The sequence below is a fragment of the Sardina pilchardus genome, chromosome 10 (assembly GCF_963854185.1).
Source record: "Sardina pilchardus chromosome 10, fSarPil1.1, whole genome shotgun sequence".
NCBI lineage: Eukaryota > Metazoa > Chordata > Actinopteri > Clupeiformes > Clupeidae > Sardina > Sardina pilchardus.
Window position 1 is genome coordinate 12,341,909 of NC_085003.1, and position 27,800 is coordinate 12,369,708.

General features: G+C 43.0%; 2 protein-coding genes across 3 annotated transcripts; one reads left to right on the top strand and one right to left on the bottom strand.

Annotated features, from left to right (window-relative positions):
• Positions 1–1,249: 1,249 nt before the first annotated feature.
• si:dkeyp-59c12.1 (Ras-related and estrogen-regulated growth inhibitor-like protein) lies at positions 1,250–3,515 on the top strand. Of its 2 annotated transcripts, none has more exons than XM_062548311.1 (4): positions 1,250–1,369; positions 1,487–1,540; positions 1,621–1,697; positions 2,221–3,515. In XM_062548311.1, the coding sequence occupies exons 1-4, from the start codon at positions 1,297–1,299 to the stop codon at positions 2,644–2,646; spliced, it is 630 nt and encodes a 209-aa protein (XP_062404295.1). In that variant the 5' UTR covers positions 1,250–1,296; the 3' UTR covers positions 2,647–3,515. The 2 variants fall into 2 exon arrangements, with proteins under 2 accessions (XP_062404295.1, XP_062404294.1); XM_062548310.1 differs by having other exon boundaries at positions 1,621–1,692; positions 2,213–3,515.
• A 183-nt stretch (positions 3,516–3,698) lies between these two features.
• On the bottom strand, positions 3,699–27,406 carry plin1 (perilipin 1). The gene is made up of 9 exons (XM_062548309.1): positions 27,319–27,406; positions 27,003–27,068; positions 26,545–26,743; positions 24,749–24,831; positions 24,298–24,562; positions 20,124–20,314; positions 17,688–17,819; positions 14,913–15,107; positions 3,699–5,530 (listed from the first exon to the last, which is right to left on the bottom strand). The coding sequence occupies exons 1-9, from the start codon at positions 27,319–27,321 to the stop codon at positions 5,213–5,215; spliced, it is 1,452 nt and encodes a 483-aa protein (XP_062404293.1). The 5' UTR covers positions 27,322–27,406; the 3' UTR covers positions 3,699–5,212.
• Positions 27,407–27,800: the final 394 nt, after the last annotated feature.

Sequence of the window (27,800 nt, forward strand, 5' to 3'; positions counted from 1 at the left end):
GATCAATCATTTCACAGAACCTACACTGGTCTCCCCACATTGACACTATTAAGAAAAAGGACCCGCGGAGGTTATACTTCCTGAGACAGCGAAGGAAGTTTAATCTGCCTAAGGAGCTGCTGACCACTTTCTACTCAGCCAGTCTGTCATCTGCACCTCCATCACTGTCCACTGGCTTGGGTCAGTCACCAAACGAGACAGGGCCAGACGGCAACGGACCATTAGGGCTGCAGAGAGGATTATTGGAGTTGACCTCCTCTCCGTTCAGGACCTGTATTGGTCCAGGGTCAGGAAAAGGGCAGCAAAAATCTCTACAGACCCCTCACATCCAGGTCACAAACTGTTCAACCTCCTTCCCTGGTGGAGGGCACTGTTCCTCAAAATCAGCCGATACAAGGACAGCTTCTTTCCCCAATCAGTCACTCTGTTTAACACTCCATCCTTACACAGAAAAAAGTAGGCCTAATCAACCTGTTCGGCACACCTGTGCACTTCAATCTTACAGTTACAAGATTGTTAGGAATAGCCTACATTATTATTGCACTGAACTGCATTGGCTTGCATTTATATTCAATCTTAAACCTAAGTACTACAGTATACTGATATTGCACTATTACCAACCTCTTTGTCTTTTCAATTGTATTATTATCTTGCTTGTGCCTGTTGTAGTGTCCACGACCACGGCAACCTTGAGAGGAACAACAAGGAGGCGGTCATTCACAGCCGCCTCTGAACAATTGCATCACCCTATCTATTTACTCGCAAAATATTGTATTCTTACATTTTCATTATTTTATGTTTTATTTGTTTGAACCTTGACTTCACCTTTTAGTACAGTGTACATCATCAAGCGATGGTCAGTTGTCCTCTGTGAAATGTGTCATACTGTATGCAGGGGTATTTCATCTATTTTCAGTGTTGTTGGCCTCCACCATAAGCATGGCAATCCATGTGGATGCATGAATTGAAACGTAGACTATATGTGTAGACCTGCTATTCATAAACTTGCAGCAGATTATAACCGGTGCGGACACAGAAGGTCCATGTTAAAATATACATTTCAATCAAATCCCGACTGATCTAAGCAACGTAGGCTATACACTTAACTAATGAGTTGGATTTATTGTTTGTCTTATCGTAGTATCTTCCCTTCATTTGGTACAGCCCAACCTTTTCAGTTTATTATACACCCCCCTGAGACTCACGAGACAGTAGTTGCGACTTTGTGTGTAGCACTTCTTACGAGATCCCGCCTCCACTGTTCTGTAAACCACACTTATTGCCATACTGCAAGACATGACCGGACTAAACGCTTTGAAGATGGATGCAAACATAGTAGTTTTGGGGACGGACACGGTTGGCAAATCTGGTAAGAACATAGCTGTTATAGTGCGGTTTTTTTTTGATTTATTTTAAGTTAGACAGATGGAAAATGGTTTAAATGTATTTGAACGCACGTTGTTTCTGTCAATTTCATTGCATGCAGCACTGACAGTCCGCTTCCTGACGCGGAGATTCATCGGAGAATACGGAGACATTGGTAGGTTATTTGATGTTAACCTTACATTTTGACCTTTCATTACTTATAGGCTGCTCACACTTCCATATTTCCTATTTTAGAAACGATATATAGTCATACGTTCAGCTTGGATGGAAGAGAATTGACTCTCAGCATCTGGGATTCCCCTTATTCTCAGGTAAATAACTTCGAATGATGAGTATGAATCTGAAAAGTGAGTTTCTGTTTTGCTTAATAGCGTTTATAAGTGATGTCTTAATTTGTTACACATTTTTTTATTATTACTATTCAAAGCATATTTAATCAATAATTGAAGGAAAGTGAGAACGTGTGGTTTAAGTATTGCACCTGAGGGCATGGACTTTAGTTCACCTTAATGTGTCATGTTTTCTGAAGTCATGTTAAATGATTGACGCTATGAAGTCAAACTTACTGTCATTCTTACATCTTACTTTAGCTCATTTGTATTTTTTCCCCAAAAGCTTCTTCATAATGTCAAGTTTATTGTTATTGTATTGTCTGTGTCATCACATTGATAGTATCTTAGATCCTTTAATAAAGTCAAATATATTGGTATTTATAATATTGGAGTATACCAGGAAAATCCCCTGACCATAGTCTTAGAGATCAGAGAGTGAGAGGAGTGAAGCGGACTCTGGATGTCTCTTACCTAATTGTGGTCCCCCCTCTCACCTCAGCAGGATCTGTCCACAAGCTCCTCCATGTGTGAGAAGAGACTGCAGTGGGCTGATGGCTTTGTGCTGGTGTACAGCATCTGTGACCGGGCCAGTTTCAACATGGTGACTCGGCTCATCCAGACCATCAAGAGCACCAAGGACTACCTGGGGCTGGAGAAGGTGCCCATCGCCATCGTGGGCAACAAGCGAGACCTCCACCACCGCCGCACGGTCCTCAGCGAGGAGGGCCGCATGCTGGCCTTGGCCTCGGACTGCCAGTTCTACGAGGTGTCCGCCGCCGAGAACTACCACAGCGTGCTCATGGTGTTCCACGGCCTGGTGGAGCGCGTCAGGGAGTCGCGCTCGTCCGTCAAGAAGACGGCGGGGATCAAGGGCATCGTGAAGAGCATGTCGGCCGTGTTTGCCAGGAGGCGCACCGACTCGCTGTGACGCCGTGGGGTTCTCAGTGGAGGAGACTGGATCATTTAGGAGCGGTGTTTGACACTGTTGTTTTACAGAGGGGAGCTCTGGGATGCTGGCTGTGATCCCAGGCCATGTCCCCATGTACCTAAGCTGTTTAGTGGAGGGTGGCTGGCTGTAGGGTAGTCTAGGAGGATGAGAGCTGCTCCCATGCTGTCTGCTACAAAGGACACTGTGAGGAGGATGAGGGCAGACCTAGTATAAGCCAATGGGATAAAGGCAAATCTGGGGTAGCCATAGGGAACCAAATCCACACACAATACCTCTTGATTTCTTCGTTAGACTTCACTGAGAAGATGTGAGGATTTGCATGGATTCAACATTATTATCTGATTCAGTGTCCTAACGTCCGATGTCCATTATAAATGTTGCCATCATGTTTGAATTCCACATTAACATTTTCAAAGCCAAAGTCATGTTGAGGCAGTGTTGTTTGGATTGTCAAGGACTCTCGTTATTCATATCTGAGGTCTTAAAATAGTTCAGAGATAACACTGTACTGTGATTCTGAAGAATTCAATCTATTCCATAAAACTACCTTCAGAAACAGCATTGCAAGCAACTCTAGTGTTAGCACTTTCTGTAATATCAAATTCCATATGCATTGATTTTTGTTTCACTTGTAAAAGGTGAGCTCTTTTATATTTTAGCTGGTATTGAGGAGATGGTCAACTGAAAATGCAAATCAGTACTCAATGGCCATTGTACATATTATGAAATGAACTGATGATTAGTCTGTACATATGTTTAGAAAACTGTAAAAAGATAATGTTCCTGTTGTAAAGTTTGAAATTAAATATTTAATAAAGTGGCTTTGGTTCTGGCATACTGTACATCAATGATTGTTTGGGTTGATGTTAAAAGGCTGAAGATTATTCATTTGTTTTGCCCAGGCTGAAAGTTACTTGATTCATCCATAATATATTTGTGCAGACTAGTGACTACTAATACTGCTAATACTGCACATACACACACACACACACACACACACACACACACACACACACACACACACATACATACATCATGCAATAGCTTTATTGGGAAAAAATGATAGAGTCCCTATTAACACTAGCAAATACAGAGAAAGCAAATTAAACAAATAAGTCTCATACAATATCAACATCTGCATAGTGCATTGACAAATATCCTAGACATTTGCAGAGGTCTTGTCCATAAAGTACAACATGCAGATCCTTCTGAATCACTGAATCTACCATTACAAGAGTCTCAAGGAAGAGAAAAACACATTGATTTTCATATAAAAACATGTTTGGTGGCACATCCCAATCCCCCCCATAAAGTCAACCTCAAAACAGAACAGATACCAACTTTCTTTTACAACTTAAAAATCTCACAATCACAACACAAAGACGTTCTAGATTTGATTGGGTCTTAGGCATTATTGTCTCAGTCTTAGTCATCACACGCCTTCATACAAGTTTTTATACAGGACAGTTGTGAAATTTGGCTTTTGGACTTTGTAAACTATTGTAAACTATTTGAAACCTTGCGGTCAGGCTGAAGCTTACAGTACATTCAAACAGTGAGCTCAGCTGAAGCTCTTCTTTGCTAACAAGAGAGCTCGGTGTTATTGTATGTGTGTACTAAGTGCACACATATATTGACTCAAGTCATGAATGGACCTACTTAGGCTACATTAGTGGCACTTTCTTGTTGTCGAGGCTGCAAGACGATATTAGAAATGACAGAGCAAGCGAGCCTTTATGGAATATGTAGAGAGTTAAGGAAAACATACAGTACGTGGAGCAGACTTTAAACACCTCCTGGTAGGGAGGAATAGTCAAGTTAAGGGCTGCTTTAAGTGACAACTTATCACAGCAGTTCCAAATCCACATTTCATATATTTTCAAGACCTCATCAGCTGAGAATTGACCAGGTCCAAGTGAACATTTCAGATAAAAGAAACCCTACATCTCTATTCTACAGTATATTGCTTTGTAATATTAGTTTTTTAGATATTTATAAAAACAAATATCACATGTTAATGATATGATTAATATTTGTTTTGCACCAATTGACATTATTTGCTCGAGGGGAAAATGTTTCTTCTGTTATTGCCTCAGATTCTGAGTAAAAGAAACCGAGACTCTAATATCCAGATATCTAAATAGATCCAAAATCCCATTGTGATCTGTGCAGTATCTCTTTTAGACAATCTGCTGTCTCAGCCAAGGTGGTGCATATGGATTAGCGGGGAGATGCTTTGGAACAATTGAATACTTAGAAGTATCAGTTTGGCTGTTGCATGTCATAAAAGCTTACAGTAATTTCCTGTGTATTAGCCGCATGGTGTATAAGCCGCAGGCCAGTGTTTTAAGCAAGTTAAAACCACATCAGTACCATATTAATGGCTCCTGTGTATTAACCTCATAGCTGAAGACATTTTGCTAAATCAATGTGTAAGCTGCGGCTAATAATTGGGAAATTACGGTACTTTTGCTAAAACGGCAGCTGTTACTGTATCTGTATTTGCTAACTGCATTGAGCTTAAAGAAAGCTGACCAACACGGCATCACTCCCTGATAGCACGTGAGGTGCGTGTTGTCATGGTCAGGTGTGTCTGCCCCTGGCTCCTGTGTTTGTAGCTCGGGGGAGCGAGAGACCGGTGTGTCCCACTGAGGACCACTCTCTGCTGGGTAGGGATGTCCTGCAGAACCCTCCTCTGAAGCAGCCTCGCCTCCTCCGACACCTCCGGCTCCATGGGTTCGGATGAGCCCTGGCCATCTGCTCCATTCTGGCTTGGCTGAGAAGGATCACAGGGTGTGCTTCTGCCACCTTGTTTTTCATTTGTACCAGTTGTAGAAGCCTCTTTGTCCTCTTGGGTGGAGAACTTGGGGAGATATGAATGAGAAGATTAGAACTACATTAACCTGACAATTGAACACATTTACCTATCAATGTCATCCTACTCCGGTGACTTTTAGAATGCAAGTGTTTAAATTTCTTATAATGAAAATGAAATCAGTCGACAGAAAACATATTAAGAAACTGAATAAGCATCCAGCATTAAAGCTTGAGCTTGCTTCCTTTTGGTTTTGGAACTAGCCATTAACATTCCCACCAGATGTTACTGTGTTATTGGCGAGAGAACCACAGCTGTAATCCAAGTGAAATTCTTACACTAGAACAACATAAACCTTTGTTTCCGGAGTAATGATTTTGAAGTTACTTAGGCATTTTTGTGTGTGTGTGTGGGGGGGGGGGGGGGGGGGGGGATTTCAGTATTTATCTAGAAGACATCATTCTGGGGAAAACAGCATTAGGCATCCATGCTTTTGCCTAGTGTGTGTGTGAACTTGAGATGACCCTGCCTAAGGGGTCAAAGGTGAGCCTCTTAGACTCTTCCCTCACACCTTCCAGGGGGCCTCTCCCAACATGGCCGACAAAAGAATGTAAAGAAACCATGGGCAGTGAAGCAGATAGGTAATGCTGGTGTCAGACCCTTTGGAGCCAGTCGACTCTTCTGAGCATCCAAAATCAGACACATTCATAACAGAGTAGTGCGAGGACCGCTCAGATGTGTCTGGTGGTGGCGAAAGCATCTGTCAAATTCCCTGAACTATTTCTCCAAACCATCTCTCGGCAGAACCCTTGCCTCCAAAACAATATGAGTAATTTCTCTCTGATGCATTAATAAGCATGCTAATTTAAGACTCTATACATGAGGTGACCATCTTTTGTCCAATGTAAATACATAATTAAATAAATATACCATACACAATAGTTTAAATTGTTGGTAAAACTGGATGCTAAATGGATTTGCTAAATATAAGACACACAGCAAAAGCATCTCTGGGTCAGCATGTTCTTATCTTCAGACAAAAACAATAAACAACAGAGCAGTGTATCTTAAGTCGCGTGTAAAAGACCATGAACCTCTCAGTTGACACTAGGCAATTGCCTCGCAGTTTTGTGGATATCTGTGATCTCCAGTTACGCATGACTAGCAAGCTGGAACCCTCTGTCTGAGCAGGAGAGCACCACAACATGCAGGCCTAAGACCAACAAACAAGCCCCAATCAGCTCTGCAGAGGTGAGATACACTCTTGTTATTCCGAAAACAAAGACGCTGGAAAGACTAAACAACCCGGCAGGACACCCATCCACCTGATGGTGAGATCAGCCAAAAAACGTGCCCGGGGTTCAGACCCTCTGGCAGCACCCACTGATCATACCACAAGCTGTCATGCATGTATTTGCAAGTCCAGAACACGAAAGCGCAACACTCTCTGCATTTAACAAAGCAGCGGGAGACCCTCATAAAAGTGATGGTAATGAACGGCATCGGACAAAAAGCATGATGCATTTATTCATTGATGTGAGGGGATGTGGGGCATCAGAGGCGTCACGGCCACCTTATTTACCGCAATGTTGCTCTCTGATGTAAGCGTCTGCTCATCGTCTCTGCCGTCGAGGGCAACGCAGACACTCGATGTGAGAAGAACCATGTGCAGCAGGGCGCGGGCGTCTGATTAGAATATCAGACGGTGTTTTCCCAGAAGAAGGCCAGCGGGTTTTGTCCTTAAGGTGGATCGGTTCCTAAGAGACGTTTCCTGCTGTTTTAATTCTTTTTTTTTTCATGGAAATGAGCCGTGTGTGATCCATTAGATGAGGCCCTGATTCATTCATTACCTTCACATGATGACGACGCAGAGGATGCACTCTCATTTCGTCACTACATCTAACGCTGAGGTACTTCATTAAGCAAATAAGAAAAGATCAACCATGCTTTCAACATTTACATCCAGCTATTTGAAAACAGCCCACATGAATTGGGCAATATCTGATGTTTTTTTGTCTCACATTCGACATTAGAGGAAGCCAAAAAGCACCCTGTAAGGTATCCACATTAAGGTCAAATTGTCCGTTCCCATCATGTCCTATCATTCGACTGTTCATAATATTACATCTGCATCTGGATTCTGAAGCTGGAGCCAAGTCATAACATCAGTGGTAGGGTCAGTGTCAGAAGAGACAGAGGAGAAACCCAAAGAAGTTCAGTCTTCAGTCGGTAACACCTACTGTACTTGAAGGTATCTACATACTGTAAGAGTGACATGACACCGTCATGGCACATGTTCCCTAATCCTAACCCTAACTCTAACCCTAACCCTAACTTGTCATGAAAAAAAACATTGTGTCATACAAGTGAATGACTTGTCTATGACATGTTCATGACAAGGTCATGGCACTCTTATGCAGATACCTTCAAGTAAAGTGTAGCCCTTCAGTCTTTCTTTTGTACTTCTGCCAGCCTTGTGCACCCCGAGAACATTCTCTCCAAACAATACTGTTTTTTTTTATCAATCTTTTGTGTTGATGAATGTGTGGCCTATCAAGTATTATGATGGCAACGAAGCATGTGAATGTACTATGTATACAGCCTCAGCTGTGTGGGAGAGGAATAAAGGCTGTCCTACATAGGAGTAAAACAAAGAACATCACAAGGACAACTACTGTATGTATTTGGGTCAGATCAAAGAGTGGATACAAGAACAATCAATATGCACTGTTTTTTCTCTGTTTTTGCTTGTTTGGATGATACAATTTCTCCTGTCACCACTGATCAATGCTAATGCCGGCAATTAGTCCACCTTGTGCTCACTGAATTCAGCACAGTAGCAATAACTGCATTACTGCACAAGAAACTGAATTACTGTACGCATGGGTTTATGAAAAGTCAATAGAGATGAATGTATTGGTGCTCGGGTCAGCCAAACATGACTCATATGGAGCATGTGTGTTGCCACTGACAAATAGGCTTTTGTGGCCAGTTTTGGAGTCATCCTACTGTATGTACCTCCAGTCACTATCTACAGTATAGACACTCACATCAAGCTCATCTTCCATACAGTACTCCTGCTCATCTACAGTACTTAGTAGAATCTCCTCTATCCTCCCTGACCTTTACCGGTATCCCACACCCACTCCAAATGCATTCAATTCCCAACTGTCTGCATCACAATGACATGAAACAATATTAAAATACGATATCACATAGTATGATCTGATCACCTGCTAGTCTGTGTGCTCACAATTCATTAGCGCATCGCAGCCTTGGCCACAGAGTTCTTCAGCTCGCCTCACTCACCTTTCAGCTCTGTCAATTCTGCTTATTACCCTCCTTACGAAAAGATCATCTCCCATATCTTTAACAAATGACAATGACCATGTCCATACAGCATATACTGCCTCCAACTATATCTCTCTAAGACCAAAGTGCCAGCCAAGCAAACTCTACAACTCTCCTGCTCCATCCAAGGCTTTAAGAGTCTTGCACATCATGGCTGATGAGCACCTAACCTTCTCTGTCCATGTTGCCTCTGTTGCACGGCCATGCTTCTTCACACTATATAATGACAAAAAGCAGGCCAACATGCCACTAAGGTCTTGGCACAGACCATTGTTATCCCTAGCCTCGACTACTAGAAGGGCAAATGTTAGGGCAAAACTGTTCATTGTGTGGCACTGGCTAACCTAAGCCACCCACATCATGTTCAAGTCAAATGCTGGCTTACAAAGTGATGGCTGGCTCTGCTCCCACTTATTTCAAATGCTCTCATAAAGGCTTATGTTACCTCTTGTCCGCTGCTTTCCTCTAAGGAACGTCATCTGGTAGAGCCGCCCCTACACACACAGTAATCCTGACTACTTTCATCTGTAGTTCTCCTGATGGTGGATCGACTTACCAAGTGCTACCATGGACGTCCCTCTCTATATTCAAGAGGCTCTTGAAGACCCTTCTGAGAGTACCTCCTCTCCAAACACCCCACAACTCAACAGACCTAACTTACACTTAGCATGCATTTCCCTTCTTCCCTCCTTCAACTTCTATCATTATCTCCATCAACTACACATCAATAGGTACTTAACTTCTGCATTCCTATCCTCTATTAATAGAAGTCATTGTAGTATTAAAGATGAAGTCAGTGACTGTACTGTATGTGCTTTCAAGCCCATAACGTTTTTGTCACCTTCAGTGAACATCTCCTCATGATCCATTAGCTGCCTACAGTATCTCACTGTACACTGTAAAAACTGGTCTCTGTAGGCAGCCTAGGCTCAGAAAACTGTAAACAAACAAAGTGGGGGAAGTCCCCTAAACAAAAATAAAGCCCTGTGTAGTGTTTCTCCGGGAATACTGAGGGGAGGGGTGAGCATCTTCTCTGGCATGTTTTGTTTAGACCTGGTTAGAGTATAATGTATGGTGTTTTGGACAAAAGTGTCTGCTAAGAAATGTAAATATAAACATAAACATAAACATAATCGCATAAGTGCAATCACTGACTGTACTGTACATTGAACTGGTACCCATGGTCTCCTCTGCAGTGTAGCTCTAATGATACTCCTCATTGTTAAAGCTTCTCTGCAGTGTAGCTATAATGCTACTCCTCATTGTTAAAGCTTCTCTGTAGTGTAACTTTAATGCTACTGCTCATTGTTAAAGCTTCTCTGCAGTGTAGCTATAATGCTACTCCTCATTGTTAAAGCTTCTCTGCAGTGTAGCTATAATGCTACTCCTCATTGTTAAAGCTTCTCTGTAGTGTAACTTTAATTCTACTGCTCATTGTTAAAGCTTCTCTGCAGTGTAGCTTTAATGCTACTCCTCATTGTTAAAGCTTCTCTGCAGTGTACAGTAGCTTTAATGCTACTGCTCATTGTTAAAGCTTCTCTGCAGTGTAGCTTTAATGCTACTGCTCATTGTTAAAGGTAAACTATGCAACGTTTTTCAGTTAATCAATTCGTTCCATACTGTTATATATGATTAAATGAGTCATACCAGTCGAACAGTATTTCTTTAGTAACTTTAATACTACTCCTCATTGTTGTACGTTGCTTTGGATAAAAGTGCTAAATGAATGCATGTATGTATGTAAATGCAGCATATTCAGATGCTACCTTACAGAAGCCATCCATTGTGTTCCATCCCCCCTTCTTATTATACCACTGAACATCTTCACAGTGGTCAACAGATTCTATCAATATATGTCCTGCTTTTCAGCTAAGTACAAAATGTCTCCCTGGAGACAAGAACACTCCATCCTTTTTCTTACATTGCTGGAGAGAATGGCACAATTGCATTAGCCACTGAGTGAATACTAGTGGACAAAAAATGGGGTATTCTGCACTGCCAACAGATGCACAACAATGCTCTCGAGATGTTTTTTTGGGCCCCTGTGGTCAAAACAACCCCCACCTCCTGTGACAAGTTGCTAAGGAATCGCTCAAAACATTCTAAAATGTCTAGATTAAAGGTGCATTTCAGGAATGGTTGTGCTGAATTCCTTTACCAGCTCCCTACTCTAAATTTAGACTAGCATGGACAGGAGACAAATATGACACATGGCATCTGTTCACATTTTTTTCTAGGGATGCTCTGACGACAAAAAAGTCAAACAATTCTGTAAAGATAACGAGTCTGAAATGGTGCTATTTTAGGCATTTAGGCCTCAAGTACATCAGAGGAGGCGTGTAGGTGGCCAGATGTGATAGGAAAATAAAGACTGTACACAGAAAACTATCTATATATGATGTGAAATTGCAACACATTGTGCTAAACCTAATGGTTTAAAATGGATGCAGTGGAAACCAACAGTTTGCATTAGATCATACATTAGAGAATGTGCAGAATGAGCCCCTCCAGTCTATCACTAAAACCCTGTAGCCCCTGTTTTATTACCAATTACTCCTAGACTTTGAACCTCTTAGAATAAAGGATTTATCGTGGTTAACAGGGGGTCTGGAATGTACAAACTGTAAACCCAAATGTGCTAAAATGAAGTCCTTCTTTTTATAAGAATGACCATAGAAATGTGTTCACTGTTAAAATATGCCAGTCATCCAGAATCCCTCTGGAGCACCTGGGAATCTCAGCTGTGTTGAAGGTTCCCCCTGCAGAGTTGGCCTCCACACACACACACATCAACTTCCTGTGCACTCACAACTTGACTTTGAGCAAATTAGTACCCACAAATCTCCCCCTACCCGCTTTTGGGATGGATTAAATTACGCCAGTAATAGTAGTATTTGCCAGCAACATGGTGTAGCTCATTTCTATTGCGTTGGCATTGCACTCACAGTTACAAAAACCCTACTGTTAAAGAAAAGCCTTATATTATATCCAGTCAGTGAGGTTACAGGTATATCAGGCAAAGGAATTGCACCGAGGCCTAAGCCCCGAGATAAGGCATTTCAGAGTAATATGTCCCATCCTTCCACAATGCAATTGTGTAATACACAATATTACACAAATCATCAGTTCTACAGTAATATACCGTTTCATTTAATACAATTGTGATCTGCAGCACTACTGGCAAAGGTATACAATAATATAAAACTCACAGAAATAAACAAGCATATCTTAAACACATTGCTGATGGTGTATCGATCTACTCATCTATTTCTTTTAAACTCACTGTCTGCTCTGCAAGAGACTGGAAGAATGTGTAGCCTATCATTTTCATTTACCGGTACTTCACAAAGGCTAGAAGTACACGACCATGTACTAGAAGAGTTTTGTACACTTCACAATCAAATTACAGTTCCTTCTGAAACTCACATGATTGGGTAATGAATGCATGTGTGCCGCGTACAAATCAAGGCATTATGTGCTCACATTTACTGTTTCCACTCTGACTCGGGAGCAAAGGATTTGGTCTGTCTCTGATTAAAGCCAAATTTGGGTGTGTCCTTGGAAAAACAACACCTTTCACAGGCTCCGAAAAACATGGCTGTGCACGTGCCTTTGGTCTGGCTGCTCCTGCTACCTGCATTCTAATATCTCCCTCCCTCTCTCTCCCTCTCCCTCTCCCTCTCTCTCTCTCTCCCTCCCTCCCTCTCTCCCTCCGTCCTCCTCTCTCTTGCCCAGCTGTGGGCTGAGCTGGAGTACTCCACTGAATGTGCCTTGAACCGTCCATAGCATTCTCATACCACTGGTTATTATTTCACTTGTCTGTCAGACAAGTAGGTGTTACTGAGGCCTATCCCAGCTGCTGTTTACACAAAGAGAACTGTATGATTCATTCAGTTCTGAGGCAAAGCAAACAGAGAAAGAGACAGAGAGAGAGGAAGGCAGAGAAAAAGTGAAAAGAGGGTCGTTTCATCACCCTCTCCTCTCACTTACATCAACTTGAGAGAAATTCTCTCAGCATCCGTATAACACCTGCTGAAGCAGCCTTAATGAGAGTTCTGCTGAAGCTTGTCTCTTTCCATTTTTATGGGCTCAGACTGCAGCTTCTGTGCTGCTTCACTTCAAACAAAGAGACACTGATTTTTCTTCCACTTTACAAAAAAAAAAAAGTTATGTTACTGGTTATTCTACATCAAGTCAGCAGGTCACTTCCTGAGCGAGAGACGTGTCTGTCATGTTGCTAGGCCACACATGTGGCCAGCCATTTGGCCAGAGATGACTGAGCACTGAATATATTTGTATTTGAATGTATATTGAATATATTTGTAGATATGAGGCTAAGGAATAACACACAGTTTGAATGACAGCCTTAAAACTCTACAAAGAATAAATTAGCAAAATCGGGACAAGTTATTACTTAAATGAGTCAGATAATTGTCTCTTGATGCAAACTCCTGTGCCTTGGATCAAAAAGTTCCATCTTGCAATATTTTGTCTTGTGTGCTCATACCAAAGTTGCGTTTCAGTAGTGACAGATGTGGAAAGTAAATGGGGATAATGTCTGTGCACATGCACACACACACACAGGCACACACACACACACACACACACACACACACACACACACACACACACACACAAACGCACATAGACACACACACAAACACACATAGACACACACACACACACACACACACACACACACACACCTACTAACTGCTGTCTGCACTGCATGTTTTTTTTATATTTTTATGACCGTGTCTGAGTGGCCCATAGCTCCACAGCATGGGCATTGGCAGGCGGGCGGGCGGGCGGGCAGCACTCATACCCAAGTCTGAGACTGGAGTGACAGGCCAGTGGAAATATTTTCAGGACATTTTGTTCTGTTTACATTCCCGCCTGAGCGCTGACTGCTGAGGACTATGAAGAGGGATGTGATGATGGTGGGAGACATTTTTGGCTGTTTCATTCTGAGTAATATCCACCGTAATCATTACTGCACAATGGGCGGATCAGTCAAGAACAGCCTGGACTCCTACAGTAATTGCCGGTAACGAAGGCAAGATTTCAGTTAAGCACAACAGCATAATCCTCTCACCGAGCATATCCCTGTGGCTATAGAGCTATAAGGAGGAGGGATTTTGTTTTGTATTTTTGTCTAACTTAAGCTATACATACAGAGACAAATCTTACAGCTTGAATTACAAAAAAATGAGAGGTATTTGTATGAGAATTAGAACAACTGCTCCTATACAAAGCCCCCTACTGATGGTTGAATGAACCTCAGTTTGCGATGCTTACAGTAAAAGGACACTTTTCTTTAGCACATGGTGGTAAAAATGGTCCCTTTACTCAGTAAACTCTCTGCAAAGCCTTGAGCGATCCTCCTGTTCATTTTGCAGAGCAGAAGTCTCCGGACGTACTGTTCCTGTCTGTGTGCTTATGGGTGCCATGGATTTTGAATTAATAACATCCATTCCAACCACCCACATTACCTCGGAGTAGAGACATTTATTTGCTTAAGACCCGTTTACTTGAAGTTCTAGAGTTACTTTGTTCAAATTCTCCGAGAGACTATGAGAGATATATCAAGTCAAAAAGTCATTTCCACCCAATGTTTTGGTAAAGATCAGAAAAGAAATATGCATGTGGAGTTCATTGCCAAGAGTAAATCTACAGAGCTTATCAATCTAAAGTACAGGAACCATGTGTGCTGTCTGTGGGGCCGGCAATGCATCTTCATTAGGTAATGACTGTACTGTTCATCTGAAACAAAGCAAAATATCCGCCATGTCACTCGCCGAGAGAGCACATTACTGGTGAAGATAATGGGTGATTGGATTGGGGAGGCGGGCTAGGGTTGTATGTGTGTGTGTGTGTGTGTGTTGGGGCAGGAGGGGGCATTAGGGGCAAGTGGGGTTAGGGAGACAGATGGATGAATCTAAGGATACGGAGAAAGGGCTGGGTGCACGTGAGATATGCACGTGTTTGAGATGCCAGACGGATCAATGCACGTGAGCCAACAAATCAAATCACGGGGGGGCGTGGGGTGGGTGGGGGGGGGGCTGGATGACTGACTCACCCGACCATAATAAGAGATGTTGGCGAGGAGACGCTCCTTGGCTGAGCTCAAGGACCCAAGGACCAAGTCGGCACCATCCTTCGCAAGGCCCACGGAGGTCTTGGGGGCATGCTTCACCCCCGAGATGACTGACACATAGGCGCTCTGAAGCTGCTGTCCTGCGCCACTCAACAGCTCCTTCACCCGGCTGCCACTCTGAAACACAATGGGGAAAGACCTCAGTCTCCGTCTCCGTCTCTCTCTCTCTCTCTCTGACACACACTCACACACACACACACACACACACACACACACACACACAGTGGTTAAAGTGGGATTTGGAAGGTAGTGGAATCCTCAAACCCAGTGTCAGTGCAATGGTGACTCGGGTCTGACTCAAACTCGGCTCCCCAGACTAGCTAATCTGTGGATGGAAATATGTGTGCTGTAGCCTAAACTATTTTGCACTTCAGAATTTTAACCATGCACACACAGGTGGAATAGTTATGATGATACTGCGGTTCAAAACAACAAAGCATTTTTGCTAAGTTTCAAATACATGCTGTATCTGCCTTTTTCATGACAGTCTGGGCCACCCATATCTGGGAAAGTGTGATGTGATGATATTTGTAGTTATTGATATTGTTGTGTTATGTCAGCTATATATTTATGTGCCATATTTTTGCATTATTGTCACTAGGAAGCATGCCAGTAAAATAGTCATATCTGTGTCCGTGGGACTGTCTGGAATCTGGCAATATAAGAACCATGATGGTGGGATACAAAAATGTATGTACTGGCATGAATAGTTTGGGCTCATTTGGAGGCTATGTTGAAATATGTTGCCATCTCAAAACCGGATCACTCGGAAACCGCTTATTGTACAGAGGCTTTATATTCTCATATTCGGTTCCTAAAGTTACTTCCTACTTTGCCTAAACTTTACGAACTGACAATGAACTGCATCATCAGTCAAGAAACAATGTATGTGGGTATGTGGAACCTTTGCTGTAAACACATTTATACATTTTCTCAACTGCATTTTTCGACATTGCAGGTATTGCTGCTTGCTCTGAGGTGCTGGTCTGCAGTTCCAAACCGTTCCGGCCTACTTTAACCCCCGGACTCTCTCGCTCGCTCGCTCGCGCACACACACACACACACACACACACACACACACACACACACACACACACACACACACACACACACACACACACACACACACACACACACACACACACACACACACACACACACACACACACACACACACACACACACACACACACACACTCATCACTCTCCAGGATCTGGTAAACAGTAACACATGTAGTAGGCAGTTGCCCGCATGCATGCTGCACCTAGTGTTCATCCTCAACTGGTGGTGAGCTTCAGCACAGTTACGTAAACTATGCAAACGCGCATGCTTCATGCCGTATGCTCGCTCGCTAACTCATCAGTCTCCTTCGAAGGAGCCTTGGCTTCCAGCCAGCCAAGTGAAAGTGTCAGCAGGGAATGTTGTGTAACAGTACTTAAAATCTCTTTAAACGACAACCCTCCCACCCCCCCGAATTACAGTTGAGACGGGGGGAGGCAAGGGGAATGTGTGTTGAATGCTAAGAATGTCTTTAATAAAGATTTCTGAGAACTCCCCCCTAAAAAAGCAACAGTTGGGGTCAGATTGGGAGATCCTCAGGTCCATCCTTCAGAGGGAAAGACCAAACAGATTTCAGCTGGCCTTTGATGTTGGGGTGAACACTGTTCAACACTGGTTTAACCTGGATCAAACTAGTTTGACTAGTAAATATCCAATATCAAGTGCAATACAACACATTGAAATGCTTTAAAATACCTTTAAGCGTAAACAACAGAGGTCAACACACCTGGAAGGCTGAGTGCAGGTGGAAACGAAGGACCCACATGCGCTGAACTACTATTGGCTCATATAATGTTTGTCTGGTTGGTTCTTGGACACATTTGTCCATACCTAATAACATCACTTCACATTATAATAAACATTACATTAACATGGAATATGGAACATGGAAACAGCATAAAGTCATATGGCCTAAATAAAAACAGGGCTGCAAGGTGATGACACTGTGTTCATCATCACAATCTAGGACCTTATCAGCTATTCAAACGTACTCAGTATACCTGTCACTGCAGCACTGACTGACTGAGCTTAGTTAAACTTGACTGTGTTACTAAAGCTGAACTCTTTATATGGCCCCCGTAGGTTTAACTCTGACAAATAAGATACAGTAGGTTGTTTGTCGCATGCTGTGAGAGACACACTTGAGAGTTGCAGATGCAAACAGGCATTAAGCTCCACCAGAAGAGTGAAGGTCATCTGAGAAAAGTAGGTTAGGACATATTTCATTTCCATCTGCAGAATTAGTTTGATGGACTTTGCAGATGAGCCTGTGATCGTAATTCAAGTGCCTTGTCTATGTTGGCAAATACAAACTGCTATTTGGATAGCAGTCTCAGTGGACCAAATTATTTAGTTCCAAATCTGATCTAAGGCTAATAAAATAATTTCATATCTCACAAGATCAGATCATCAAATGTGACTAGATTATCACACTAATTTGAGCATTTAAGCGACAACTGTCTGTTTTCTGTGTGCCACAATACGCTAAATAAGTTCTTCAATAGATGCAATATAAAGCAAAGGCTGGACCTACAGTAGAAAGTGCTCTTTGCTATACATGACATGAGAGTACCTATCCAAGACAGTGAACAGGTTCTCTATGCATAGTATGAATGGTGTGCTGTCAGTGGGCCAACCTGCTGTGGTTCTCCAGTTGTGTTCTGTCCCTGTCTGCTCTGCTGTGGTTCTTCGAAAAGTCCAGCTACGACACCAGGGAGGCCCAGAACGGTAGAACTCACAGCGTCCAGGTTCTGCTTTGCATAGGTGGCCTGCACGACGACACAGCAACACAATGTCGGTCTGGTTATTCATTACACAACATCAGTGGCCTACTTCTTTTACAGTGAGCAAATGATCAGAGTATATGTCTTTCATATGAGAATAAACTGCCTACGCGCGCCCAGGCTGACACAGAGAAAAGGACAATGATGAATAGGTTTGTCCCAGATATTATGCAAGGACAACTCCATGTATTCAGGTCAATTCCACTGACTTAATGTTGTGTCTCTACCCCTGCTAGAAGATTCACTTTGAATGTGTGCTGTCTGTTCTTTCTTCTGGCCAAATATATTCGAGACACTATTTTAATACCTGTCTCCCTTTGTGCATGAATGGAGGACAATCCAGGTGTCTGTGGAAAACTAGTCCATTCCATAGCTACACATTTATTGTGGATAGAGTGTGGAGTAGAAGGCTCTATCAAAGGCAAAGCCAATCCAGAACCCTTTCACTAAGCGCACTTATGGTTTACAAAGACATCGGCCTTGAACAGCTGACGTCAAACTGCTGAATGTATCACGGGCATCCAGACCCCCACCATCCATGGCCTTCAAGGAGAGATGTGAAAGGCTACTGCGTCAGTGTAACAGTGCTGGGAGGAATATAAAAGATATGGGGCTCTCAAAAATAGAGCCAGAGAGAGAGCGCGCTCTCCTAAACTGTGTCGTCCTTTGTTTGTTTCTGTATAATTCTGTTTTTCTCTGGCAGAAAATAAATTGACAACCCCAATATGCCGTAGGCCTACACAATTTCATAATGTGCATCAATACCTCTTTTGGAGGGATGTGGAAATACATTCTAGCTACAGTACGACATCTGGCAGATTTAAAAGCAGAGGAATCTGTTATGTTTTTTCAAACATTTTATATGTATTTCAGTATAAGTAATAATAGCAAATGTGTTCAGTAATATTACTGCACTACTACTAAAGCTCTTTAAATAATGCTCACTACTCCAGAACGTTGTACATTCTGGAGTTAAAAAATAACCATCAGCAAAATAGCACAAGAAAAAAAATGACCTGTGAACTTGAAGCTGTGGTATGATGTCTGTCCTTAGAATTGGTTATTCAAGTCAGAAATGAGGTTAGACAAAAATGTCTGCTTATAACTATTGAGCCCTGTTGCCTTGCCAAAAGAACACAATGGATCTGCATTTTCAGAGCTATCGGTTAAAACAAATAGACTGTCTACTGACAGCACTGGTCTGAACTGAACTGAAATTACTTTAATTTTCATAACCACAAGTAGTTCTCTTCTGTTCCCTTTTAAATGGACGAATCGCTTACATAGTACACAAAAACAAACCTCAATCAAATCAAAAAAAGCACACACTGACCTAATGTAAGTGACAACAACTTAACAACAACCAAAATTATATAATAGCCCAATGTGATTCAATGTTTACATAAACAGGTCAACTTTGTTATTGTCTTGTAATGGTATGGCCTAAACATAACAACACTGCCAAGGACTTTTCTGTGCTTGAATTATCATGTAATAACACCGTAACTGTTATTCTGGAGAGAGTAAATGTTTATGTTTGCCAATTGAATAGACAGATAGAGTCCATGTCCATGACAAACAGTGTTTTGGATCAGAAGCATGAACCTCAAGCACTGAGTGATCACTAGTCATCCATTATGAAAGCTTTTGTGCCGTTTGTTTGTGTCGACGTTATTGCATGATGCACCCCAGTGACAACCAACAAACTAAGCTAGGCATTCTACTCATCATATCATCTATACTACACTTACACTGTTTCTGCCTATAATGGTACTTACTACCCTTACTCACTATAAAGGGCTTACTACCCTTATTCTTACTACTCTTACAATGTTACTGCTACTACACTGAATATATTCATATTTAGTTTATATAACTGTAAACCAAATGTTCACTGCGGTCTACACTGCACTATTTATATTATCCTGTCTATGCACCACCTGTCTATACTTTCTATTTCACATTGCACTCTTCTGTTATTTTTGCACTTCTGGTTGGATGCAAACTGCATTTTGTTGTTTTTGTACTTGTAAGATTAATCTAATCTAAAGTTGAATCTAATCTAATGAGATCAGTTTGGTCAAAGTGAATTCAATTTTCTATGAGAAAACAAATGGGCCCAAAATCATATTGGCCAGACCCATAGTAGAAAATACCCCTGTTATCTATCTATCAATTATGTGGTATGCATTACTGTAAACACAGTTGCAGCCCAAAAGTAAACCCAAGGCAGAGAGTGAAGTACCGCGAGGATTCATAGGTCTGTGCTGACTCGTGACAGTGACTTACCAGAGACACCACTCCAGGGATGCGTGCCACCAGGTCCTGGCCTTGACTGCTCGTGCGTTGGATCTGCGTGGCCGTCTGACTGTAGGCACGTCTGCACGCGGTGTTGACCAAGGCACCGAGTCGACCTAGACTGGGCTTGGGGCCAGGGGAGCTGACATCACTCGACTGCTGCTCCTTGGACACGTCCCCCTCTGGAAGGAAAACGACCCTCTCAGTGAAAAGTTTACAGAGAGAAAGACACATTGTTGACTTTGTCAGTCTTTGTGTTTCTGTTTTGGTTCTCACTCCCGTCCCATTCTTTTCTTATCTCTCGGTAGCTCTCTAACTTTGGATTTTCCTCTTTTGCATATAAAATGTGCAGTTTCAGGGATGGGGGTGTGGGGGGGTTAACTTCTGCTGAAGTAAACACAGAGCTTTCACACCCTATTCCCATCAAATCTAAAAATAGATAAACCAACGAAGATAAACCATCGAAGATAAACCAACAATCTTTACAGTGCGGTCGGTGCCAACCGAGATGCAGCCGTTGTGATTACAGTTGCAGCAGGGCCCAAACACGTGAAGCCAGTCTCCCGACACCACTAATGGAATCAAGACACATCCGTATCCTCTGCCTGACCTACATGCCTCAGGCTCACGCACAGGCTTCACCCAATCGGTTGACGAGAGATTGGAGCTAACTCTGGAGTCGACTGGCCGGTGATGTAGCCTCGCCAAACAGTTTCGGAGTGGATCATGAGCTCATTGACCTCCGATGCCAGACGTCGAGCTTCCGGAACCAGCATTAGCGCATTGTTGGTAGCAGTGATTGTAAAAGGCAACATGTATTACAATGACAGATAGCGATGTCTGCGTTACAATGACAGATAACAATGTTCTGCCTGCTGGGCGACAGTGGGGAGTGGGGAGTCTCAACAGAGCCCAGACTCCCATGCAGCTCGTCCTCCAGCTCGATACGTTAGCCGTAGCGCTGATGAAATTCAATTAGGGATGGCAGATGAAAAGCTCGCTAAACGGATTGTCTGAGGAGAATGTTCCATTAAGGGAGGCGGCAAGCAGGCCGGACGGTGAAATAAAAGGCTGCGGAGGCGCCATTACAGGGGCCACATGGCTAACGTGGGACTGCTGTCGGGCCACGTGACGCTGGCATCACTTCCACTGACACACTTTGGCACGCTCCCCAAAGAGACCCATAGACCAGGTGGAGAGAGAAGAAGAAAGAGGCACAGGGGACGGACACAATGTCCTTGGGACAGAGGGAACTTTGTGTGCTGCTGTTTCTAAGGGGCCTCAATGACTTTAAGATGTAGAGGTGAGTGTGTGTGTGTGTGTGTGTGTGTGTGTGTGTGTGTGTGTGTGTGTGTGTGTGTGTGTGTGTGTGTGTGTGTGTGTGTGTGTGTGTGTGTGTGTGTGTGTGTGTGTGTGAATGTGTGGGGGGGTGTGTGTGTTAGTCTAGGGGTGTGTGGGACGTGGACAAAAGTATTGGAGATAAACGGAAAATAACCATGAGTGTGTGTGTGTGTGTGTGTGTGTGTGTGTGTGTGTGTGTGTGTGTGTGTGTGTGTGTGTGTGTATACATGGTTAGTGACCAGGCAACCCCCGCGAACTTCCAACCTCAACCATCCGCACTTCCCAAACGCAAATCATGACACTAGCCTATGCGGGATGGCCTTCAGAAAGACCTCTAGGGCTCTGGAACGCCGGGTCTCTTTAAACAGTCCAGAGGCCCATGTGTTGTCCTAACCATAAGGCTCTCGGCGGGGCTCTGTGGGACTCTTGTTTTGTATATGTGGGGAGTGGTGGGGGTGGGCGTAGGGGTGCAGACAGCAGTCTGGTGGCCACACATGATAGAGGGACCGTGGGACACCGGCGCTCTGCTGTGGCCTGCAGCCGGCCCTAATCATCAGCTCCAGTACAGCATGTTCTGTTCTGTGGGGAGAGTGCAGTGAGGCCCTGGAGCTCACATTGAAGTCATTTGGGGGGAGACAGCGGGATTTAACCTCCAGCACCAGAGGCCAAGGGCTCTTCCTGTTCCCCCCTGGGTTACAGAAAGGGCTCTCACTGCCTGCACGTTTGCATACTAGCATGAGAATGTGCAGTGATTTTCATAATTAAATAAATTATAGTCAAATGGTTAGTCTAAATGAACTTGCTAGAGGATAAATAAACTCATATCCACATAATCCTCCATATCCTTAGTAGGATAAGATTAACTGAAAGATACACTTTTGACTTGCATACTTGAATACATACTTCCATATATTGATATATATACTCCTATGTTAAATTAGCATAGAGGCAGGCAGATTTTTACTTTTAAAGGCCAGTTATTTCATGGATCCAGGATACTATGCTTCCTGATAAATTTCCCTTAGCCACTGGAATTGAAATAGTCCCACACCATCACATATCCTTCACCAAAGTTAGAGATGGGCATAGTTTTATTTCAGTTAGCCTAATGGCTGGTTTGATTAGCATTAAGAGATGATCTTATGGAAAGTAGTCCATGCCCATTCCATCTACTATATAAGTATACATTTGCCCACATTGGGCCAGTCAGACAGACAAACAGAGCAACGTTTTCAACTTGTGTATTCTTTGGCTCTGTTACTCAAAACACCACTTTTTTAAAAAAAAAAAAAAACATCTTGACCAAAGATCTGTGCATGATTTCAACAAAAACGCTCACATGGATTGTTCACATGTGTGTCTACAGCACCCCTCTATGGGTGCATCCAGAACACCACTTACTTACACTTGGCCTCACCCTCACGCTATTCTAGACTTCACATCAGCCAGTATCTTCTCATCACAACCATTTGTCTCACAAACAGAGATTAAGTTTCTTCGTCTCTCTTTGCTTTTCAACAGCTGTAATGTCTACTCTGCAGACTCAAAACAAAACAAAAACATAATCACAATGTTTATTCTACTGTTCCTCATCCTCATCATGTTAGATCTCTGGTAGTCTAGTACCTGGTACCAAATGCATAACGATCAGTCCAAATAATAATGGCCGGGTTTCCCAGATTTGTTAAGAAGCTCTTAAGTGCTAAGAACTTCTTAGAACATTCTTACAGCGCTCCTAAGAAGTTCTTAGCACTTAAGAGCTTCTTAACGAATCTGGGAAACCCGGCCAATACCTGTCAATCAAAGAGATGATCTAACAGGCGAACAAGCCCCTTTACCTACCTACAGAATCCTGTATTATGAGGACATCTAGTGGCCATGACGACTACTATAATATGGTGTCACAAGAGTGCAATATCCTCCTAGTTGACATGCCCTCTTTAGTAATAGCCTTTCAGACAAGCGGTCCCTCGTCTACCCCACCCCACAACATTACAAGTAATGAAAAGTCGAATCCTAAACCACAATTTAACCCTTAAAAGGGAAACGTGCTGTAAGAGGTGTTAGTGTATTTGCTAAGGTAGCAGCTTATTAGGAGTACCATTAGAAATCACCATTGAGCGCACTAATGCTGAACAACAAAGTGGAGGTGTCCAGTACACTTCATGAACCCATGTGCTCTTCCTACAAGTAGTAAGTTGTCCAAAAATCCCCCCCTTAAATTGTCTGACAAGAAGCGATCTCATACAAGTAAGGAAATACACACTGTTTTAGTAGGAAACTAGCCTGGGTGTTCCCATCATGCCTTGTGCGGTGATTTCATTCACACTGCTATGGCAGTCTGGAAACTACAACCCTAATTTTTGCCTGAGATAGGGGACCAATCACAGAACAGGGGGGAAAGCAAGACGATGATGAGATATGCAGACGGATTTGAAAAGCAAGAAAGAAGGCCGCACTATGCATAATCACCATTTATTCACACAGATGCGTTCCATAAATGGTCATCATGCATAGTGCGGCGCTGCGGCCTTCTTCCTTGTTTTTCAATGATAGTTTATACTTTGGTCAGCACTCTAAAAACTTGAGTGAAGTCTGCTCCTACCCTTACAGACGGATTTGATATGACATCCGTGGCGCCCAACGGACGGATCTGGGCATCTTTTCAAATACGAGAAAATGAACGTCTGGTTGCCAGACCATGTCTCATTTGAGAAGTGGTAGGCGCTAGACAGGCTAGTAGAAAACACCAAGGTTCAAAGAATTCTAAATGGATCCGATAACCAGGTCGTTGTTGGTCTAAACACATCCACAGTGACCTCACCTGTCTCGTTGGCGGAGGGGGGCAGAATGTAGTCGACCAGCTGCTCAGCGATGGCCAGGGCACCGCCGGCCCCCTCCTCGGCCAGACGGACAGGCCTGCTGTTCAGCACATACTCTGCCCCGTCACTCAGGACACTGCGGGTCAGCTCGACGCTTCCGGATGCCAGGCTGACAACCGCGTCAGACGCCGTGATTATGGGAGTGGTGACGCCATCCTTTGCCGTCTGCATAGTGGATGACACCACCTCCGAGATCTCTGTGGCGAGCTGGGTAAGAGACAGAGTGAGAAAGAGAGAGAGAGAGAGAAAGACAGAGATAGATAGAAAGAGAGAGAGAGAGAGAGAGAGAGAGAGAAAGGAAGACAGAGACAGAGAGAGCACACATGGCAAGTCAGATGAGGACACCCTGGGGAGGCTCTTAGTGTTTAAAGGTTGGTGAGTGTTGCTGGCTACCTTCTCAGGGGAATACTGCAGAGCAGGGATCCTCTCCTCCAGATGGTCCAGGCCGCGACAGACCAAGCTGTTAGCAGCAATGACTGTGGACGTCAGAACAGGCCAGTGTCTTACTTGGCTGCACACACTGACACCCTTGCCACACACTCCCAGAGCATGTCGGTGTCATTCAGGGTCAATGTCATGATGAGCCTCGTCTATCAGAGTGCTAGGCCTCTGCAGTTTCTAATAGAGAGTGTGTGCTTTCTAACACTTTCTGTGTATAACACAGCAGCACCTAACATGTTGTTTGCCATAACATGGACGTATATGTTATGTTATAAATGTGTGCCATTCAGAATGTCACACAAGATTTTTATAGAATATTTATATTAAATAGAGTTCACACTATGCACTTACTATGTCTGCTTCCCCAGCAACTAGCTAACGTTCAAATGACCGTTCAAATGACCTTTGCTGCTGCTCTTCCAGACAGAGAATATTGAGTAATCCCCAAAAGGACATGTAGGGAATACCAATATTTAAAGATATTGCCCAATTAATCATGCAATCGCTGACCAAATCTGAACCTCTGGACAAAGTTTTATTTCACTCCCACTCTCCCCTGGTTTAGCCACTTACACAACAACGTGGCACACTAAGGTCTATCTGTCTTTGCCTAAGGGATAACCTGCCTCCCACAAGAGGGAAACAAAAAAAACAAAGGAACAGTGTCTAGCCATGTCTGAAAGCACTTCAAACTGATATGGGTTGGCATGAGACCACAGAGGGGAAAGCATTCAGCAAGGCATTAGCAATTTCACAAGTGCAAGATCACAGGTATCCTGAGAGCGGGGGAAGAGAAAAGTTCAGCAAGTAACAAGATCAGGAGGGACACGTTTCCACACCCCACTCCTAAAATGACAGAGGTGCTTGAGGGTGCGATATGAAAGCAAAATGTGTTTCAGACCAACCATAACCATGCACTTCTAGAAGAGCAATGGGAAGACCATACTTCTGAGAAGAATTCTTCCAGAATTCAGATTCCTTGTTTCAGATTTGCATTTATTTACAGTAATTTCAGGCATAGGAAATGCAACTGAACCAAATGCCCAAAACAAGAAACCAAGATGTATAGTAAAGTAGACCTATTCAGTCTTTTCATTTCATTTGAAAACAACCAGTGGCAATATTCGTGTCATAAACATTATAAACAAGTCATAAACGTATGACAGTAAGTGTCATTCGGTTTTTGTCATGACATGACATTAGGGTTAGGGTTAATGTCAGTGTCATGTCCCTCATATCATGTCTTATACCTTCAAGTAAAGTGTTACCGAATTAATTAATAAATAAAGCTGAATAAAGCTTTGTGACAAACATACTACAACAAAAGGACGAAGGGAATGGATTGCTGCTTCAAGCTCCCAAATGTCATTCAGCTATGGCAAATATTTCTATCGCCTATGATCTTTGGTTCGGAGTGGCGCAGTAGGCTACCAAGTATGTTTGTGCGTATTAGAACTTCAGAAGGTAACTGAACAGACCTGAATAATTTAGATGTAGGCCGAATGTAAAGCTGATTAATAGATTATCCACAAACGTAGCTTTTGCTCGGCAAGAAAAACACAGGCAGTCTGAATAATGATTAGGAAAAACAGCTTAACATAAACTCCGACAAACACCATTTTTTTCAGCGAGACCTGGGTAGCATTCGCTGTAGCCTTCAGAATCGTTTTCTAGTTATTTAGCACATTGTATTATAATGTCAAGTGATGTATAGTGCAAGCATAGAATGTCTGGCATAGACAACTTACGTTGCGGCTCGAGTTTATCAATGGCAGGCCGCATACCCCTCGCGGCCAAGTTACCAGCAGTCCTCACTCCGCGCTCGTACACTTCACACACGGAGCTGACCAGTGGATGCACCTGCTTAGTACCACTGTAAGTCTTTTCCACCATTTCACAGGTGCAGATGACGACAGGGAGGTTAAAGAGACGGACAAACACGTTCTCCTGAAAGAAAGGGGAATCATAACAACATCATTTTGGGACGACCAAGACATTCCCTAAACACTTTTCTAAAAAAATATTCTGATAGGTCGACATAAAATTCATTCAAGGAAAGCATTGACAATGAATTGCTTCATTCAGCACATTTGTGTAATAATGTTGTGAGAATTTACACAGGTGCCATATAAAGATTAAGCAATAATCAGCAGCACTTAATATTACATTTGCGTTATACTCTTCTGAAGTAGTAAAGTTAGGGTACCTGTTTCTGCTGTTCACCACGTACAGGTGTTTTCTCCGGTGCCATCTTGACTGTGTTGTCATAAGACTGTATTGATATAAGTAAATGGTGAGTAATACATTGGCTACTTAATTCACGTTTTTAAAAATGAATCAATTAAAAGTTACAACCTGTTCATCAAGGGCATTAAGAAGCTAGAAGTAGCCTAACCTGACATTGCGCACACATTGCGTACATTAATCTTTAAAGAGCATGCAATACAATAATTACATTATTCAGAATTAGTATTAGGCTATCTGTTGGTCCACGTTTGCGTTTCGTTTTTCCATGTACTTACCATCAGCTAGAGCCCTGCAACTGAGGTTTGATGCATTAAGAAATTCCTGAAATACTCTGTCAGGCTACCCTTAATCCACGCCCTGACATACTCTCAGGGGCATATTTAAGAATGAAACGCTTGCTTCACCAACATAAATATATCACTAATTGCTACAGGGAAATTCCTATGAGGATCTGCCCCCATAATGTTGCATTTCCATTCAGTTCCACAAGGCGGCAGATATCCATTGGCTGGTGAAAAGTATTTAAGCATTCACATTTCTATTGATAACTCCAAATGAAAGTCTTTATTTTGAGACAACAGACACTGATTGAATTATTATTGTTTTGATGCTGTTTGGATTATTATAGCAATTTTGATTGATGCCTCCATCAATGGGCAGCCATGGCCTACTGGTTAGGGCTTCGGGCTTGTAACCGGAGGGTTGCCGGTTTGATCCCCGACCAGTCCACAGCTGAAGTGCCCTTGAGCAAGGCACC